Consider the following 21,307-nt stretch of genomic DNA (forward strand, 5'->3'; position numbering starts at 1 on the left):
CCTCCCCTCTCCTTTCCTTTTCCCATTTACCCACTCCCAAGATACCATTCAGTGGGATTAATCATGTTCGGTACCCTCACCACCATCCATTACTTAAACTTTCCCATATCCTAAACCCTATGGCCATTATGCATTAACTGCCACCTGTCTCCCTGCTGGCAGCCTTATACTCTTTCTGTTTTTTTCCAGTATTTTCTTTATAGTTACCACGGGGCTTAAATGTACATCCTAAGTCTCTAACAATCTCCTTTGCTTTGATACCAACTACAGGAATATAGTTCTGTATGTTCCTGTACCTTTCTGTTCCCCCCACAGGTATGTAGTTATTGACAGATATTACATGGTTATACATTATGAGCGTATAGCATCTCTTTTGAGGACTGGGAAGACTGTCTGTGATGGAGGTGATGGTGTCTGTAAGGATGGAGAATGAAGATTTTGGCTTGTGGCCCTTCCTTGTCAAGGTTTACAGTAGTAGTCACGCAGTCCCTGCTGGTGAACTGCAAGGCCACTGCTGGTTTCTGTCTCATCCCCCCACATAAAATTGAGACATAGTTGTCATTTGGCTTCATTTTCCTGGAGTTTTGTCTAAGTTATAACTTGAGTTCTTGAATTAGCTCTCCAGAATAAAAGGATAGCTTTCCTGAAGTTTGAAGTTTTGAAGTTCACAACTCTTGTTTATTGTGAGAAGGTAAGAGTGAGGCTCTTGGAAAATATGAGAATGTTCTTTCTGTTTTACATATACTGCAGAAGGACTATTTCCCATAAAGTCCTTAAGTAGATCAAGCTGAGGCTATCTGGATGGCTGTTTGTTACTGGTCTGAGAATGACCAGCAGGGCAGTGGAGCGAGTGAAGTGGAACAAGGCTGACAGTAATTAGAGGAGCATGGCATGAAATTTGTTTGAAATGCTTGCAGTTTTAATTGGATTAAAGAATTTTAGGTCTTATGTGAGGAATTATGATGTAGCAGTGGGAAAGCTATTATCCCACCCCATATCCCATTTCTCTGTATACCCTTTTTTCCTGAATAATTATTCTTGACTCTCCCTGCATTGAGAAGGCAAGATACCTTCAAAGAAGAACTATACCTCCTGTAAAATCATGTAATGGTGTTAGTAGTTGGGGAAGGGAAGAGGTGATGGGATTACTATGGCCTATTTTTGACAAAAATAAATATCCAGAGGCTTTGGGGGAGGTTAATTTTCTTCGTGTATAATGTTAAGAAGGAAAAATTATTTAAGTTGCTTGTATTGAAAGACAATAATAGGTAAATTAAATGCACAAAAGAAAGAGGGGATTGATGCCTAGTCAAAAGTCGTTTATTCTACTAATTGTCCTGTTTATTATATGTGTGTTTCATTGGAATTACAAGCCATGTTATTCTGTTAGAGGGCACGGTACTCTTTCATCATCACTTTTGCTAATATGAAAAAGGCATAGAAGAGACATGATCTGTTGGAAACTTCAGCTGTTCTGTTCTCCTTGGTGCCAGTTGACTTTTCTTTTCTCTCTTTTTCAGGGTCGACATGTTAAAACTGGTCAACTGGCAGCCATCAAAGTTATGGATGTTACTGAGGTAAGGTGGGATCATATGTATTTTTAAATAAATCAGTAAGAACAACAACAAAAAAAACCCCAAGGATCTGCCCTTAGTAAGAGTATTGTTCTGTTTGGAGAAGCGAATTATTTGAATAAGTTGCCCTCCTGTGACATTATGGGTTCATAAGGACCAAGAAACTAGTTGATTTGGATTATTGCAGATGGTCCCCAAGTTACAAAATATCAGTAGCATTTCTTTTTTTAAAAACACAGAGTGATGTCATCCTTGGCAACATAATGGACCATAATTGGAAACACCTTCTCTAGTGGAAAAGAAAAGATCTGAGAAGGACTCATGAAGATCCCCTGAATAGGGAGATTGAGGGTTTTGGGGTGGGGAAAGTGTCTCTAGGGTATTAGGCCACATTTGTGCCATTTCTTTTATTTTTAACATGGGGATAGAAAACAGATCCAGTGAAGTTCCCAGAGGTTTGAAAACAGGAACATCTGCTAGAATGCTGAGCAGATTGTTGGCAAAATTTAGTAGTAAAAAATAGTTTTTGAAATGATTTCATGAAAATTTACCATGCAGCTTTAGATGGGAAAAAGGAGAACTTAATCCAGACAGAAGTATGTGTATATCTACATTTGTGTATGTGTATGTATATACATAGATGTGAGTCCATATTTAAATCTTTTTTAAATAACCATAGATTATAATGAACTGAATTTGTCTTATTTTAAATCGTATTTATCTGAAATTTTACAATGTGCTCTCATAATTACTTCTGACCTGTCCAATTATGAATAGGATTCAACATCATATTTCATAGGGGCCCTAGAGATTGAACTATCTCTTAAATCAAACCAGTTTCCCCAAATCTGAGGTCTGTGGAGAGAGACAGTGGCTAAACCTATCTCAGATACACAGTTGAGTGTGAGAGAGGTCTCTGATAATATAGTTTTTTCCACTTTGCATCTTCAGTTTCATAATGTCTGTGTATTCCTTGGTGTTTGTAAGAATTAGAGAACATTGTAGCCTTATTGGACACTTCATAGAGTTTTATACAGATATTTTAAGATGTAACATTTTATAAGGTGAATGCTCTGTTTTCCCTGTTCCAGAATAAGGGAGCCTTTATTAAAAAAAAAAAAAAAATCCATTGTTGGGCACATTGGGCTAAACATTCTTATAACATATTTTGATATGGACAATTCAGTTACATTATAGTGACCCTATCTTGGTGTATAACTAAGTGTAAAAAGAGAAAAATCAGATGCTTTCTAGTGGAATATTTAAAAAACAATTATTTTAAAGGGTGATGAAGGAGCAGCAAATTTCATCTTATTACAATTTAAATAAAATAGTTAAATTTGACTTACGAAGCATTGTTTCTGTTACTGAGATGGTTAATGACACCTTCACACCAAGGTTTGCAGTCACGTGGCTGTGCACTCTGCCAGTGCTTCCTTGGGAAGTGGTTGCCCAAAAGAAAAGAAAAAAAAAATACAGGGTTCCCTTGGACCTTCAACCACTTTTTCCCAATGACAGCATTTTCTGTTACACTAGTAAATATCACAGCCCGGAAATTGACATTGGAACAGTACACAGAATTTACTCACATCCCACCAGCGCCACATTGAGGGATGTTTGAACTGGTAGTTTGGATTTTTGACAGCCCCTTCAGTTCAATCCTGTGTCTTCATGTTAAACTTTTATTACAGCTTTTGTATGTAGGGTCCTGATAGTTTGTTTATTGCAATTTTGGGTTATTCTGGTTTTTTTTTGTTAACTCTCTAGAAGGTGAAAAGATGAATAAGCTTCAATTAGTGATTCTCAATTTAGGTTCATAAACCCCTTGAGCAAGTTTTGTCTCTGAGAACTAATTTTTACATTTTCATTTCAATAATTTCCCCCAACTTAAAAAAAAAACTCTTTTCATTTAGAAATAATGTTATACTTACAGAAAATTTGCAAAAATAATAGTAAAAAGATGCAATGATATCAGTAGTAATACAAAAGAACATCCATATACTTTAACTGTAATTCAACACCCGCTGCCCCCTTTAAATATATGTGTGTGTCTGTGTGTGTGTGTGTGTGTGTGTGTGTGTGTGTGTCTGTGTGTATTGTTTGTTGGGGGGGGGGTGCAGTGCACGGTCTAGGAATCGAACCCAGGTCTCCCGCATGGAAGCAAGCATTCTGTCACTGAACCATCTGTACACCCTTCCCCCTCTTTTTTCCCTTCAGTCCCTCAAGGGATTTGTCAAACTTTTAAATTATTTGCCCAGCATACCTGGGATGTATCTGGGTATAACATTACACTATACAAAATGCAAGCCCTCTGGACTCCATGTGTGTGGGTTGTTTAAATGAGCTATGCAGGCAGGTTGATTTAGATTTTGTGTTTCAGAAAATTTAGGTTTTGGACAAAATAACCTCTCCCTTTCTTTGGACTGCCTTTGATCTCATACCGTAGGTGAACTCTGTAATACAGACTATCATTCTTTGCCCTGTATTCTGATTTACCTTAGTCCCAATCAGATCTCCTTTGTTCTTATCTCCAATTGAAGCTTGATCTCTTTTTCGGTTTCTTTATCAGTTGTTGTATGTAGCGGTTTTGACTTACAGAACTGCAGAACTCCAACTCTGAGTCTCAGGTGTCACACAGGGATCCACAGTTCCAGGGAAGTACCAGGTTATACATATACAGTATAGCATCTCAGAATCCAGGAATACATTTACAGCTCCAGACTAAATGTGATTTCTATAGGAGCTTACAATCTAGGTCCCAATTTTCTCATAAATAATTTTCTAAAAGAGACCATATAATATTTGTTCTTTTGTTTCTGGCTTATTTTGCACTACACATTGTCCTCAAAGTTTATTCAGTTCCTTGTGTGCCTCTCGATGTCCTTTTTTGTAGCCACAGTCTGTCATATATTTTTTAAAACATTTTTATTGTAAAATATAACATGTATACAAAGCAAAGAAAGAGAAAAGCAATTATTTTAAAAAGTTATGTAACCTTTTGGGACCCTCTTCCACTCAGCATAATACCTTTAAGATTAATCCAAATTGTTGCAAGTATCAGTAGTTTTGTTTCTTTTTATTGCGGAGTAGTATTTCATGTTTATCCATTTATCCATTTTTAACTCAGTCCTTGGTTGTTATAAAGAAAGCTATAATGAACATTTATTCTTCAGGTTTTTGAATGAATACATTTTTAATTCTCTAGAGTAAATAACTAGGGGATTGCTGGGTCCTATGACAAGTCGTATGGCGTAGCACAGAATATCTTCCCCACAGTTGTATTATTTTGCTTCCTACCAGCAATGTATGAAAGTTCCAGTTACTCTGCATCCTAGTCAGGACTTGGCAGTGCTGCCAGTATTTTTTATTTCAGCTGTTCTAATAGTTCTGTAATGATATCTTATCGTGGTTTTAGTTCATACTTCACTAAAGTTAATAATATTGAGTTTATTTCTTTTTTTTAACATTTTTTATTGTGTTGTATAACATGCACAAAGCAAAGAAATAAAAAGGCAGTAGTTTTCAGAGCACTCTTTAACAAGTAGTTACAGAACAGATCCCAGACTTTGTCATAGGCTACCGTACAGTCCTCTCATATTTTCCCTTCTAGGAGTTCCAGAATATAGGAGGCTACAAAGGCCTAAATATACTTTTTATCATCATAATTGGTGTTTTTTTGTCCTTCATTTTTTGTGAAAAATAACATATGGACAAAAAAGCTATAAATTCCAAAGCACAGCATCACAATTAGTTGTGGAACATATTTCAGAGTTTGACATGGGTTATAATTTCACAATTTTAGGTTTTTCTTCTTGCTGCTCTAAAATACTGGAGACTAAAAGAAATATCAGTTTAATGATTCAGCATTCATATTCATTTGTTAAATACTATCTTCTTTGTATAAGTCCACCATCACCTTTGATCTTTCCATCCCTCTCTTTAGGGGTGTGTGGGCTATTGTGATTCTAAATCTTTATATTGGAAGAGCCTCTCATTAATATGGAATAGGGAGATGAAACTATCTGATGTTTTGGAGAGGGTAGGCTAGGTTTGAGGACTTATCTGAACCAGGGACCCATCTGGAGGTTGTAGGTTTCTGGAAAGTTACTCTGGTACATGGAACCCTTGTGGAATCTTATATATTGCCTTAGGTGTTATTTAGGATTGGCTGGAATGGTCTGGTTGGGGGTTGGCAAGTTATGACAGGTAGCAAGGTCTACCTGAAGCTTGTGTAAGAGCAACCTCCAGAGTAGCCTCTCGACTCTGTTTGAACTCTCTCTGTCACTGATATTTTATTAGTTACACTTCTTTCCCCCCTTTTGGACAAGATGGAATTGTTGGTCCCATGGTGCCAGGGCTGGACTCATCCCTGAGAGTCATTTCCCATGTCGTCAGGGAGACTTTCACCCCTGGATGTTATGTCCCACGTAGGGGAAGGGCAATGATTTCACTTGCAGAGTTGGGCTTAGAGAGACTGAGGCCAGACTCTGAGCAACAAAAGAGGTCCTCCAGAAGTAACTCTTAGGCATGCCTATAGGTAGTCTAAGCTTCTCTCTACCTACGTATGTTTCACAAGAGTAAAGATCGAAGGCATGGCCTATTGATTTGGGTGTCCCTGAAGTTTAACACAGTATCAGGGGATTCCCTGATGGTAAGGTTTAATGCTTCCATGTTTTTCACCCATCGTTCAGGGGACTTTGCCGATACTTTTTGATTATCTGCTTAATATACTCTAGGATGTGTCCAGGCATTACAATACTCTATACAGGATTAAAGGACCTCTTTCTTATTCTATGCTCCCTGTGTTTCACTTGTTTAAATGACCTATACAAATTGGTTGAATTAGACTATGCACTACAGAAAATTTCAGTTCCAGACCAAATAAACCTTTCTTCCATTGGTCTCTAAGAGTATGTGTGATTCTAAAATATAGACACTGTCTTCCTTGTCTGTGTTCTGAATTACTTTAACCCCAACCTGTTCAGCTTCATTCTTATCTCTAAATGTCAAGTTACATATGTAAAACAGCCTCTCAAAATCCAGAAATAATAATCACCACTATGGACTTAAATGTGTCTGTTCTACAAGCCTACAATCTTAGGCCCTTGTTTTCTTATAAGCATTTTCTAAAGGTGACCATACCGTTCTTGTTCTTTTTCTTCTGGCTTATTTTGTCTCACCAAATGTCCCACGTGTTCATTCACATCACTGCATGCCTCACGACATTGTTTCTTTTGCAGCAGCACAACCTTCGTTCGTAAGTATACAACATCATTCGCCAGTCTTCTTCTCCGTCAGTGCATCCTTCAGCCACCTGCATTCATCAGCCATCATGTAGAGGGTCCAAAGACCACAGTCCATCAATATTCTCAATTTTAGAAAATTTCATTGTTCCCAAGAGAAAGAAAACCAATAAACATGCCCTCACCAAATAGGAAATCTAAACCTCCTCTTAACTCTTGTCCCTCCCCCCATGTTTGTGTCTGCTGTCACTGTGGTAGTGCTGATGGTTTCTTTTTGAACATAGCACATACTATGCAATAGCAGTCTTCCCCCGGATCCTGGACTTAAACATTCTCTATAAAAGAAACATATCTTTGAAGTAATTCTTGTGAGAGCTAATTCATATTTCTTGTATTAATCAGTGAGACATGTAGGTCTGTTCAACCCCTTTCAATCTTGTTCATCTTCAGTATGGTAATAATTACTTATAAACCCACTAGAGAACCACCTTCACTCCTGTCTATTCCCTTACATTGGAGTTCAGCGTCATTAGCTAACAGTTCATCCCTCTCTAGTTTCTGTGTATCTCTAAGTCCCTTATATTCTGTATTATAAGTCTCTGATTATATCTTTATGCTGCTCATAAAAGTGGGATCATACAGTATCTGTCCTTTTGTGTCTGGCTAACTTCACTCAGCATTATGTCCTCAAGGCTCGTCCATCTTGTCATGTGCTTCAGGACATCATTTTGTCTTTCTGCTGCATGATATTCCATCATATATATATACCACATTTTGTTGATCCACTCATCTGTTGATGGGCATTTGGTTTGTTTCCATCTTTTGGCAATTGTGAATAATGCTGCTGTGCACATTGGTGTGCAAATGTCTGTTTGTGTCCTTCCCTTCAGCTCTTCTGGGTATTTACCAGGTAGTGCTATTGCTGGGTCACAACTCGATACTTAGTTTCCTACAGGAACCACTAAACAGTCTTCCATTGTGGCTGCACAATTAGACATTCCCGGAAGCAGTGCATAAGTGTCCCAGTTTCTCCACATCCTCTCCAGCAGTTGTAGTTTTCTGTTTGTTTAGTAGCAGCTATTCTTGTAGGTATGAGGTGGTATCTCCTTGTAGTCTTGATCTGCATTTCCCTTATTGCCAGTGAAAATGAGGATCTCTTCTTGTGCTTTTGAGCCACCTGTAATTTTGAGCCGTCTGTAATTTCAGAAAAATGCCCAGGCATATCTTTAGCCCATTTTATAATTGGTTGAGTTATATGATTTCTTTGTATATACAGGAAATCAACCCTTTGTCCAATATGTGATTTCCAAATATTTTCTCCCATTAAGTTGGTTGCCTCTTCAAATGCAGAAGCATTTGATTTTGAGGAGTTTCCATTCATCTATTTTTTCTTTTGTTGCTTGTGTTTTGGGTATAAAGTTTAGGAAGCTACCTCCTATTACTAGTTCTTGAAGATGTTTCTGTACATTTTCTTCTAGAAGCTTTATGGTGCTAGTTCTTATATTTAGGTATTTGATCCACTTTGAATTAATTTTTGTGTAGAGTGTAAGATAGAGGTCCTCTTTCATTCTCTTGGCTGTTGATAGCCAGTTCTTCCATGCCCAGTTAGTGAAAAGACTATTTTGTCTCAGTTCAGAAGATTTGGGGGCCTTGTCAAACATCAGTTGCCCCTAGATTTGGTGTCCATTTCTGCACTTTTGACTCAATTCCATTGGTCAGTTCTTCTGTCTAGGGCTTTCTCTATGAGCTCCCTGACCACGTAGAACCTGAATGCAAACACAGAACTGTTTTCTTGGCCAAATTCCTGAGGAACTAAGACTGTGAGATATCTAAACTTGGTCTTCCAATAGCTGCATCTCTGGTGGTGGAGTCACCTTCCCTCATGTCCACTGTTGTCCTCCGAGGGCTTGGCACTGCAGCTGAAAACTGCGCAGGATAGAGGCTTCCTCGCCCCTCTCCTTCACAGACTTCCCTGGACAGCCACAGAACTGTTGTGTTGCTATTACGGCAATATTTAACTAAAATTCAGTACCTGATTTATGGTCTGTGCTTTTCCTATCCTGATTTATGGTCTGTATTTGGCTGAATAAAAGGCCTACAGAATAGATGCTATTCTTGCTTCTGGAATGGAAAAGAAAGATTAATTATACTCTAGGAGGATCTTTTCTTCATCTCTTCGTAAAATAAAACTTGCTGTGAAAAGACTGTCTTTGTAATTGTAGGTGAGCACTCTTCATGCAGGTATGGCTGCATAATTTTATTTTATTTTTTAAATACAATTTTGTTATGATATATTCACATACCATAGAATCATCCAAAGTAAACAACCAGTGGCGCAAGGTATCATTATATAGTTGTGCATACATTACCACAGTCAACTTTAGAACATTTTTATTATTCTAAAGAAAAAAACTAAAAACATCCAAACATCCCCAACCCCTTACCCAACCACCTCCATTATTTATTTACTTTTGTTTTTATTTTCTCACTGATCTGTCCATACAGTGGATAAAAGGAGTGCCAGTCACAAGGTTTTCACCATCACAGTCACACACCATAAAGGCTATATAGTTATACAGTCATTATCAAGAATCAAGGCTCCTGGAGTACAGTTAAACAATTTCAGGTATTTCCTTCTAGCTATTCTAATACATTTGAAACTAAAACAGAATATCTATATTCTTGACTATTTGAAATCTGTTAGTCACTGAAACTTTATTTAGTTTCATTTCTTTCCCCCTTTTAGGTCAAGAAGACTTTCTCAATCCCACAAATGCCAGGGCCAGGCTCATTCCTGGATGTCATGTCCCACATAGAGGGGAGGGTAGTAAGTTTATTGCCCAGGCAGCTTAGAGAGAGAGGTTCTGGAGTGGGGATGGGGATGATTCTTGGGCATAATTATAAGTAAGCTTAGCTTCTTCTTTTTTACAGGAAGAAGTTTCATAAGGGAAAGCTGTATGAAATGACCAAGGGCTTGGTTTATTAAATTGAGAGTCCTTATGCTTGTGAGAATATCAAATGCTTGTGAGAATATCACCAATTCTCCAGGAATCCCTTACCCCTTACCCTTCCTTTTTATCTCCCCTCTTATTTATATTTAACATTCATATATTGCCTTTGTTAAAATTAATGGAGGCATATTAGAATGTTACTGTTAACTATAGATCCTAGTTCATATTGATTTTATTTTTTTTCCACATACCATCCCATTTTTAACACCATGCAACATTGGCATTCATTTGTTCTCCCTCATGTAAAAACTTTCTTATATTTGTACATTTCATCACCATCATTGTCCACTCGAGGTTTCATTAGGTTGCACAGGTCCAGTTTTTTTCCTTTATCTTTCCTTTTGGGTGTCATACATGCCCCTAGCCTTCCTCTTTCACTTTCAACCTATTTTTGTCCTTGGGTCTAAAGTGAGTCTCCTGTAGACAGCATACAGATAGGTCCTGTTTTTTAATGCATTCTCCTAGTCTGTCTTTTGATTGAAGAGCTTAATCCATTAACATTTAATGTTATTTCTATTAAGGCAGTACTTTCTTCTGTCATTTTGTCTTTTGTATGTCATCTTTTTTCTTTCTTTCTTTCTTTTTACCCTTACTGATAATCTTCATTTCTACACTCTTCTCCACACTGCTTTCTCCTGTCTTTTCCTATCTGCATGTAGTGCTCCTTCTGGTGTTTCTTGTAGAGCAGGTCTCTTATTTACAAACTCTCTCATTGTCTGTCTGAAACTATTTAAAACTCTTCCTCTTTTTTTTTTTTTTTTTTGGCATAGGCGGTCTCCGGGAATTGAATCTAGGTCTCTGATGGCTGGTGAGAGTTCTGTCACTGAGCCACCATTATACTACCCTCTCCCTCATTTTTGAAAGACAGTTTTACTGGATATAGAATTGTTGTTTGGCAGTTTTTCTCTTTTTGTATCTTGTATATATCACCACTGCCACCATGGTTTCTGCTGTGAAATCCCCACATAATCTTACTGAGCTTCCCTTGTACGGGATGGATCGCTTTTCTCTTACTGCCTTCAGAATTCTCCCTTTGTCTTTGACATCTAACAGTCTGATCAGTAAGAGTCTTGGGGGAGGTCTATTTGGCTGTATTCTGTTTGGGGTATGCTGTGCTTCTTGAATCTGTAATTTTATATCTTTCATAAGAGTTGGGAAATTTTCAGTGATTATTTCCTCCATTATTCTTTTTACCTTTTTTCTCTTCTCCATTTCGGGCACCCATAACACGTGTGGTTCATATTATCATCAGTTGTCTGAAACTCTGCCCATATTTTTCCATTCTTTCCCCTGCCTGTTCTTTTCTGCATGGAATTTCAGAATATCCTGTTCTCTAGTTCACTAATGTCTTCTTCTGTCTCTTCAAACTGCTGTTGTACATCTCCATTTGTGTTTTTCATCTCTTGGGCCTTTCATTTCCGTAAGTCCTGCCATTTGCTTTTTAAGCTTTTAAGTTCCTTCAGTATGGTCACACAGTGTCTTCTTTAAATCCTTCATCTCTTTTACCATATTTTCATTTACCATGTTGATTTGATTTTTTATTTCATTTAGGTGATTTGTCTGAACATCTTTAATTAGGTGTTTCAACCCCTGTATCTTGTTTAAAATACTGATTTGTTCCTTTGGGCCGTATCTTCTTCTAAATGTGACTTGTGATTTTTTTTGCCCATGTCTGTGCATCTTATTTCCTTGATTAGTTTATTCTAGAATTGTTTTGTCTCTTTTATCTAAGGTTTTCTTGTGAGTTGGCAGTTGGTTAGCTTTGTTCTCTTTCTGTTCTTTAACATTCAGTTTAATTTATTCTGAGACCTCTAGCACAGCTCCTGTTACACTGATCAGAATTATTCAACTCTTGTTTTTCTGGTTCTTTCCCTGCCATTTAGGATTGACCCCAAATGTTCCCAGATAAGACAGGCTCAGGAAGAGGATGTAATTGTATCAAGTTTCCCTGAGCGTGACAGAAAGTAGGTTGACAGACATTTCTCGTGGAGCCTCTAGACTCTGTGCTTTTCCTATCCTGGCCAGCAGGTGGCACTTGTCAGCCCGCAGCGCCACACTAAATTGTGTGCAGGTAAATTGGTGCAAAGCCTTTAATACTCAGCAGACCCTTTCCCTGCCAGGAGTGTCTTTGAGGCATAGGCTGAGGTAGAAGGTGGGCTTGAGCTGTTTCTGTTTTCCAGCCCCTGGGATCTGAATTATCTGAATGAGAGCTGCCACTTGTGCTGGCCCTTGACCCCCTTTTCTTGGGGAAGATACATCTTTTTAGGAAATTATCTCCTTCACCTGCCCAGTTACTTGTCTCTAAGGCATATTTAACTCTGCCTTTGCATGCTAACAATTGAAAATGCCCGAGGCTTTGTTTAATGGGCTGTTACAGAAAAAGGTGTTAAAAAAAATCCATTTCAGAGCCTGTTCTCAGCGCTATACCCTCCAAGATTCACCAGTCGAGAGTCAGGGTTGGTATCTGGTTCTTTGTGCTCTCTTCCTGGGGACACAGCGCTTTTCCAGTATTCTGACCTCAGCTGACTCCAAAAGCCTCTTTTTGTTTGTTTTTCTTTTAATGTCAGCCCACATCTTCTCTGTTAGGAGAGACCTCAGGGTTCCTGTCCTGCTTGCTCCAGGTTTATCTGTGCTCAAAGCTTGTATTTAGCAGTCCAAATTTGTTAACTAAATCCAAAGTTGGAAGTTGTTTGATTTCTCCTTTCCTTGCTCCTAGTAGAGACTGCTTCTTTTTCTCCAAAACAGCTGGCCATGCCAGTGGGGGAGGGGCACCAGTCTCCCTGATTGGGGAGATTTTGTTTACAGTTACCATTTTCAGACTGGTGTACAATGTATATCCTGTCACAAAAGTTCCCCAAACAATTGTTTCAGACAGATGCTGGATATTTACTGGCTGGCCTAGAGGCCGAACTTAATTCCATACCTCCCTATGTTACCATCTTGGCCCCCCCCTCCTTTTATAATTTCTTAGTTTAATTCCATCACTTCATGTATGAAAAGCATTTTTCTAAGTGAAGTAAATAGTTGAATTAGAATTGCCCAATAAAAATATATATACATTTTGAATGAAGCCATTTTAAATTGCCATTTCAAATTATTTTACTGTAAGCAGTTTGCCTTGCGTTATTAGCAGTAAGCATCACCCATTGGCATCTTTGCATTTATGTCATTTTGAATATGGACATTGTCCTTTCATCATCCCCATCCCCTGAATTCCATGTGTGATTTTCTTTGGGGGAGGAGTTGGAGGGGGAGGAGTAAGAGAGCTATAAACTCTCAGTATTTTAAACTCTCAGTATTTTTTACCTTGCCACCTTCCTTCTTGCTTCCATTCCCAGTATACTGATTGAAAAGGATGTTGTCTTTTAGGTCCCCAGTACCACCTCAGGTTTAATGATTTGCTAGGACCTCCCACAGGACTCAGCATAGAGTTGTACTAACCATAATGATTCCTTATAAGGAAAAGGATACAAAGTACAATCAGCAAAGACAAAAACATAGGTAAAGTCTGAAGGAAAGTAGGTACAAACTTCTCAGAGTCCTCTAGCAGTGGAATTGCACAGGACACACGTAATTCCTCCAGCAACTAGTTACAGCATGTGTGAACTGTTGTCTGCCAGGGAAGCTCAGTAGAGACTCAGTGCCCAGAGTTTTTACTTGGGTATGGTCACTAAGCACCCTCTGCCTGATATGTTCCGAAATTCTAGACTCCAGCATAAAGCAGGTGTTCTGCATAGACCATACTGTTTTCACAAACACTTCAGGCAGTGGAGTCACTGTTATCAGTGTGGAAAATGGTAAAAACCCTCCCCAAACTGAAGTTCCTATTCACCAGCTAAGGGACATTTTGCAGGCAGGCCTTTCAAAGGATAGTGGTCTCAGGCCTGTGCGGATGCTTTATATGTATGTGCTTGAGTAGCAGAGAGAGGCAGGTAAATTTGAAGCCCCTGTTACAGGGTTTACTCCTTTGTGTGTGAACGCTATAGCAAAGGGAACCCAATGGAGTGTTGGGTAGAAGTAACTTTAAGGCATTTTGAAAACATTTTTAGCGTGTTCCTTAGTTTTTGACCAGTAAACAGTGAGGAGGTTTTTGCAATATAATGTATGTTCAGAAAGGAAAATAACAATTTTTGACTTGGCAATTTATAGTCTATTTTCTTAAGAAAGCAAGTAAAGAAATTTGAAGAACATTGCAGTTCTTTTCTCAGTAGGCAACATGGCCCTTTTATTGGCCAGAGCAGAGTGTTAATTCACCTGATATTTGAGCGTGAATACACGTGCCAGGTGTTGTCAGTATTTGTTTACTCGTGAATTTTGCAGTCTTTGCAGTACACAAGAAGGACATTTACAGAAGTAATATAGTATGCTGAGTGACCATAAGGAACATAGAAGAGAGAGAAAATTTTATAATTTAAAAAAACAAGGTTTCATGCTTGCAAAAAAATCACAAGAAAAATACAAAGAATTTTCCCTTTACCCAGACTCCCCAAATGTTAGCATTTTACTTCATTTGCTTTATCCTCCTTTCCCCCTTCCTTTTTCTTAAGTTTTAGAAAGCAAGCAAAACTTCACTTTACCCTATCCTCCTTCTAATTTCTGCCCTGTTGTTTTGTTCCTCTTTGCAGCAAAACTCCTTGAAAAAAACTTTTTTTGTATTTTCTGTCCCTGGTCCTTTCTTCCCATCCTCTCTTAAATCCTCTTCTCCAGTCAGGGTTTGCCCCTGTGACCCTGTGCTGGTTTGAAGCTATTATGTACCCCAGAAAAGCCGTGTCCTTTGTTCTGATTCAGTCTTGTGGGGCAGCTTATTTATTTTAATCCTGATTCAGTATTGTGGGGGGGGGGGGGGGGGCTTTGATTGGATTGTTTACATGGAGATGTGCCACACCCAGCTGTGAGTGTGGCCTTTTGATTAGTTGGAGATGCGACTCCACACATTCAAGATGGGTTTTGATTAGTTTACCAAAGTCTTTTTTTTTTTAATGATTAGCATGCTTATTGAGATACATTAACACAACACACAATCATCTCAAGCATAGGATGAATGGTTCAGAGTAACACAGAATAGTTGTCCATTCATCTCTGCAATCAATTTTAGAACACTTTTCATTAATCAAAAAAATATTTTTTTCATAGCCCTTATTTCCACTTATTGACTGTTAGCACTGGTGTGCTACATTTATTACTGTTGATGATAGAATATTAAAATATTACTGTTAACTATAGCCCATAGTTTGCAATAGGTTCATTTGTCCCACATACCACTCTATTATTAACTCCTTATAAGTCATGTACATGTGTTCTATCTAGTTCATGAAAGAACGTTTTATATTTGTAAATGGACAAGGAAACATTTTCCCACCATCGAAATTGGTAAAATTTGGAAACCTGTGGGTTGTATCATAATATGAAACTATTTGTGTGGTTACCTGTGGGAGTGTTTCTGTTTTGAGGAAACTTACACTGGTGTGTTTTGTGCTAAAAGGTAATAGTCGTGAACCTATAACTATTAGGAGTTTGAGCAGACCAGCAGTTCTTTACATTGTTATTAAAATTTTATATTAAAAAATCCATACATTCAATAATTCAACATATTTTAAATTACTGTGTCAATAACATGCCATTAAGGAAGAACAAGATTAAATCCCATTGTAGAGAATAAATTCTAAATCTATATCAGTCAAAGTTGTGATACTAAGTTTGAATTTGATTAAGGAAGTAGTAGAATATTATATGAATGGCTGCTCTGTATGCAGTGTTATAATGATTTTGTGATGCTGTGGAAGCAGTACTATGTTTAGATTTGATCTTTGTGCATGAGCTCCTTTACCTGGGAACTTTGAAGACTGACTGTCATTTAGCCAAGGTTGAATTCTACAGAGGAAGGCACTTACTTGTTGTCTCTGGTTGAAACGTTGAGTAAATGCTTTCCCACATAGATGGCATTCCTAAGGCTCCACTACCGTGTGAGTTCACTTCTGTTTTCTAAGGTTAGAATAACGGGTAAAGACTTTCTGACGTCAACGACATTTATAAGGTTTCTCTCCAGTGTGAGCGTCCTCGTGTTGTCTAAGGGTAGAATAATGGGTGAAGACTTTCCCACGTAGATGACATTCATGGTTTCTCTCCAGTGTGACTTCCCTTAGGTGCTCTGAGAACAAAAACTGAAGGCTTTCCCACATAGATGGCATTCATGTGGCGTTCAGTGTGCGTTCTCTCATGTTGTCTCAGTTCAGGATATTTAGTAACGACTTCCCCACATAGATGATATTCACGGGCTTTCTCTGCAATGTGCGTTCCATTGTAATGTGTATGGCCGGAGTTTTGAACAATGGATTTCACAATTGGGTGACATTCATATGACTTACTTCTATTGTAAAAATGGTTTTGTTGATTAAAAGGTGATTGGTCATTGAGGGCTTTTCCAAATATATTGCTGAACTAAGATTTCCTTCTCTTGTGAGTCAATACATGTTGAGTCACTCTGAAACTGTGAGTATAATCTTCTGGCAATTCACTACATATAATGCCATTGTTTTGAGTAGGAGAATTCTGATTTAATGGCATGGTGACAGATATGTCTTTCCTGCAGATAATGATGCACAGATAGCATTTCTTGTTTTTTAAGATTACTTTCCCTGCCTGAATTCTGTCTTTGGAACAATCCAGTTCCTTCTTCCCACAGTTCCTCTCCTTGAAACAACTTTGAAGCTACATCTGATTTACAGACCTGATATCCCACTGGGAGCAGATGACTGATGTTCTTCAACATCGCATCTCTGAACAGCTTTCTCTGGGACGTATCCAGCAGGGCCCAGTCCTCCTGAGTGAATTCTAGAATTACATCTTTCAAGTTCACTAACTCCAGTGGCTGCACTGTCAAGAGCTCAGCTGACAACTGTCTTCCTCTGGGTTTACACTCCCAGCAAGATGAGCATGATGATTCTTTCACCAAATTCCAGTGCTCAGAGGTTCTTTATCACTCTAGAAAAAGTACCATTTTCATGGAGAACTCTCCTTTAATGCAATTGATAGTGTCATTAATCCTTGACTCAAGAAAGGGCTGATGACATGCAGGGTTTCTCTGTCAGCTGGGAAGACATATGGTGATGTCTGCTAGCTTTCTTTCCTGGGGTACACAACAGTTTCAAACTGGCAGAGAGTTCATTCATTATTTTCCTCCAGTATGGACCTGGCCCAAGTACTCCCCGAGCTATGGGCACCTCCCCCATGGGTCCCAGGGGAAGAAATTGTTTTACCAGAGTCTTTTAAAGGGGGGGAGGCATTTGGAGAAAGTTCATTTGCCTGTCAGCCGACAGAGAGGCAGACATTTGGAGATGCTTGGAGAGCAAAAGAAACGCAGACATTTAAAGATGCTTGGAGTGCTGACAGAGCAGATGCCTAGACATGGACATTTGGAGATGCAGAGCCCAGCAGACATTACCATGTGCCTTCTTGTGAGATACCTAGCAAGCCAGAACCCAGAGTTGTATCCTGGAAGAGCAAAAGTGAAGGCCCACAGATGCTTAGAGAGGAAACCACTGACATCAGAAGCTGTAAGCAATGGAACCAGGAACAAGGAACAGTAGATGCCAACCATGTGCCTTCCCAGGTTGGCCTTTCCTGAGTCAAAGTATCTTTTCTAGTTTGCTGGCTGCTAGAATGCAATATACAAGAAATGGAATGGCTTTTAAAAGGGGAAATTTATTAAGTTGCTAGTTTATGGTTCTGAGACTGTGCAAATGCCAAATTAAAGCAAGGCTATAGAAATGTCCAAATTAGGTCACCTACAACAAAGGCCGATGAAGTTCAGGGTTTCTGTCTCAAGTGGAAAGGTACATGGCAGGCATGGTGGATATGGTGACCACATTTGCTAGCTTTCTCTCCAGACTTCTTGTTTCATGAAGCTACCCTAGGGGCCGTGTCTTTTTCCAGAGGTCTCTGGCTGCATGGGCTCTGTGGTTCTCATGACTCTAAAAAGGGACTCTCTCCAAAATGTTTCCTCTTTTAAAGAATTCCAGTAAGCTAATCAAGACCAACCTGGAATGGGTAGAGTCATCTCTCTCTCTGATCCAAGGTTAATATCCACAAAATTGGGCGAGCCTCATCTCTGCGGAGATAATCTAATCAGGTTTCCAAACTGCGGTGCTGAATCAGGATCAGAAAAAGCAGCTGTCTCCACAAGATTGGATTAGCATAGCTTTTCTAGGGTACATAAATCCTTTCAAACCTGCATAGTATCTCTTTCTGGTTGCCTTAGTTTGGACATTTTTATGGCCTTAGAACCGTAAACTTGTAGCTTAATAAATTCCCTTTTTAAAAGCCATTCCATCTCTGGTATTGCACTCCAAAGGTCTCTGGCTCTGTGGCCAGAGGTGCACCATTAACAAACTAAACACAGACCCCATCAGAAGTGCTCTCATTAAGATGGCCAGTGGTGTCCTTTTCATTAATCCAGTTCTTGAATCCTATTTCTCATTTTACTTGACCTTCCAGTGGTATTTCATGGAGTGGCTCCATCTCTCCTCCTGGATAGGTTTTCTTTTCTTGGCTTTCAGGATGTGCCACTGCTCCCCTTCGGGCTCATTTGCTGGCTTCTTTTTCCTTGACTTGTTAATGGACAAGGGCCCCAGGACCCAGTCATAGGTCTTCGTTCTGACCCTTACTCCCTTGGGGATTTCATTTGTTCTGTGACTTATCACCATCCAGTGCTCATGAGCCCCAAATTTGTGTCTTAGACCACTCTTTTCTCCTGAACTCAGTGTTTCTATATATCGCCTCCTACTTAGCATCACTACTGATGTTTTGTTGAGAATTCACAGTCAACATGTCTTATTTGAGTTCCTAGTCTTTCCCTTTCTCAGTTGGTGGCAACTGTATCCCACTAATTGCCCAAGCCAAAAAAGCTTTGAGGTTGTTTGTGACTCCTCTCTTCCTATTACATACCACTCATACAGCCTGTCCGGAAATCCTGTTGGTACAACGGTCCAGTTTCTGTCAAAGTAATCTTGGCAGGTAGTGGAGTGTGAATGTGGTAGATTGGCCATTAATTAATAACTGTATAATCTAGACTAGGGGTACCAGAGAGTTCATTATACTCTTGTCTCTTCTTGACATATAGACTCAGCATACTTAATGAATCTAAGGAAATAACACACATATGAATGTGAAAACTTCTCACCACAGTCTCTGCTATTACTACCTTGGTTTCGTTTGCCACCAAACCTTCCAAGATTGTTACTGGGCTCTTAAGATGTCTTTTTGCTTCCACATGTGGTGTTCCCCAGCTATTCCCTATGGTGTTTGCAATGCTTGTTCACCAGTAGAGTGATCTTTTTGAAACCAAAGCCAAATAAGAATCCACCATTGACTTTTAGTTAGCTCAAGTAGAAGCCCTGGTTTTTATAGTGCCCTGACATGTGCTTTCTCTGCTGCTTTGTCTTTCAGCCTCAGTCCACCCACACAGGCCTGCTCTCTGTTCCTCTAACTAGCATGCGCTCCCATCTGGAGACCTGTCAGTTGTCTTTTGTCCCCTCTGCCTGGAATTCTGCTCTTTTACTTGGCTGTGTGCCTTTTCATGAATGCTTTTACTTGACTGTGTGCCTTTTCATGAATGCCACCTTCCTGTACCTAAAGCCCTTACCACCTTCTTTGTTTCCCTTTTCCACAGCATTTGCCACATACCACAGTATAGAACTTGCTTATTTATTGTACTTGCTGTTTATCACCTGACTCAATCACCACTTTACTCCTACTACGAAGAAAATAAATTCCATGATGACAGGGTTCTTTGCCTACTTTTCTTTTTTCAGTGATGTATCATCTAAAGTGCTAATTCAGTGCTTGGCATAGAGAAGATATTTCATGACTATTTGTTAATTGAATGAATAGTGTGAGTGCTGGAGAGCATGTTAAAGGGCCTTCCTTCCTTTTCATATGTGAAGAATCCAAGGCCCAAAGAATTTACATATGGTGTGTATGTGAGAGAGAGAGATTGTGTTCATGAAACTATCTAAAATTTAGACTTGTGATAATATTTTAATTATATAGTTAAGATAGCCTTTGAAATGTGGTAAAATGGTGAAGCACCACGGTTGGAATGAAGAGATTTAAAATATGCTGTGCCTTTTAAAATGGTGAGTTCTTTTAAAAGAACCTCCTTAGCTCCCCAGCCATATTTTTTTCTGAATTTAGTTCCAATAACTTATTTCCTGTTTAATTCTTCATGGGACCTTGAGTATAAAATCATAATTGAATTAAATTGCCCATATAATAAAAGTCCTTGAATTGCTTGTTTTATTAGTTTGCCAGTGTCCTGTAGTAAGAACACACATGGTTCCTTAAAAGTTTATATGACAATGAATGAATTTAGAGAATAAAAGCTTTAATTGTTCACTTGTAAATCGACATACCTACCACCATTTCTGTCATATCCTGAAGAGGAAAGGTGAGAAATCTCGAGTGACTGAATCCTTATCTTCTAATTAGTCTTACTTTTGTACTAAGCATTTTAGTGGGATTGATGTAAAACAGAAGCCAGCTAGTTGACTGGTTGATTTTTCCGCTTCCACATCTCTGTTGATATGCAAGACCTTGGGTGCAGCATTAACCCTTAAATGGCCCCAAGTGATGTAAGAAGCTAGACTCTCTCTCTCTCAAGCTCAGAAACCCCCTTTAGAAAGCTGACTTTTGGTGACTGAGCAGACACTGAAGAGCAGTTTCTCTGCCTGGTGGTCCCCTTTAGAGCCTTGCAGCTTCCTGGCTGCACCACAGGTCATATTATAACCCTTGAATTTTAACTCTGTACTTTAACATGGCCTACCAAAACCCGAATTATGTTATGGATATAATCCTGCCCCAGAGCTCTTGTTTGTTTATTTTAATTATTTTCTTTTACACAGTCACAGTTGTCCTGTGACTGTGGGCATTATATACCATTCATTATGTATTAGAGGGTTTAAATGATCTTTAGAATCATTAAAATTATTTAACTGCTTTTTTTTGTTTTGCATGGGCAGGCAGCGGGAATCAAACCCGGGTCTCTGGCATGGCAGGCGAGAACTCTGCCTGCTGAGCCACCATGGCCTGCCCTATTTAACTCCTTTTAAAAATTGTTTAAGGTAAATGAAATATACCTGCTAACTCCCCTTCCCTTATACTTAACCAGTTCTTTATAAGTAGTTTTTGTAAGCTTATTGGTTCTCCAGCTATATGCAAAATGTACACCAAGTAGATAGAAACATGTCTCTAAAACCCTTCTGTCATCTTGTTATGTGAAAGATATTATGGTGTCCTGGTACTCTGAAGTGTGGGGACATTTCTCCCAGCATGGGGACCCTATGCCTTGTTCTCCTTTGTTCTCATTTATTAAATTAATGTCTAAACATTCTCAGACACTGAGCTATTTTCCACCCACAACGTTTCCTCTCCTTAACACACCTGTGTTGTTAGTGACAACACAGCTGAGTGGCCTTGGAAGCCG

General features: G+C 38.9%; 1 protein-coding gene across 50 annotated transcripts in view; it reads left to right on the plus strand.

Moving 5' to 3' along the window:
• MAP4K4 (mitogen-activated protein kinase kinase kinase kinase 4) overlaps positions 1-21,307 on the plus strand; it is a 200,712-nt gene that overhangs the window by 81,579 nt on the left and 97,826 nt on the right. For 49 of the 50 annotated variants that reach the window (XM_077133910.1, XM_077133913.1, XM_077133922.1 and 46 more), the window contains exon 3: positions 1,521-1,577. In XM_077133910.1, the coding sequence (XP_076990025.1) occupies positions 1,521-1,577 (57 nt within the window). Of the gene's footprint in view, positions 1-155; positions 692-1,520; positions 1,578-21,307 lie in introns of those variants that run through there. The other variant, XM_077133920.1, reaches the window with a different exon arrangement.

Source organism: Tamandua tetradactyla, chromosome 17 (assembly GCF_023851605.1).
Source record: "Tamandua tetradactyla isolate mTamTet1 chromosome 17, mTamTet1.pri, whole genome shotgun sequence".
NCBI classification, from domain to species: domain Eukaryota; kingdom Metazoa; phylum Chordata; class Mammalia; order Pilosa; family Myrmecophagidae; genus Tamandua; species Tamandua tetradactyla.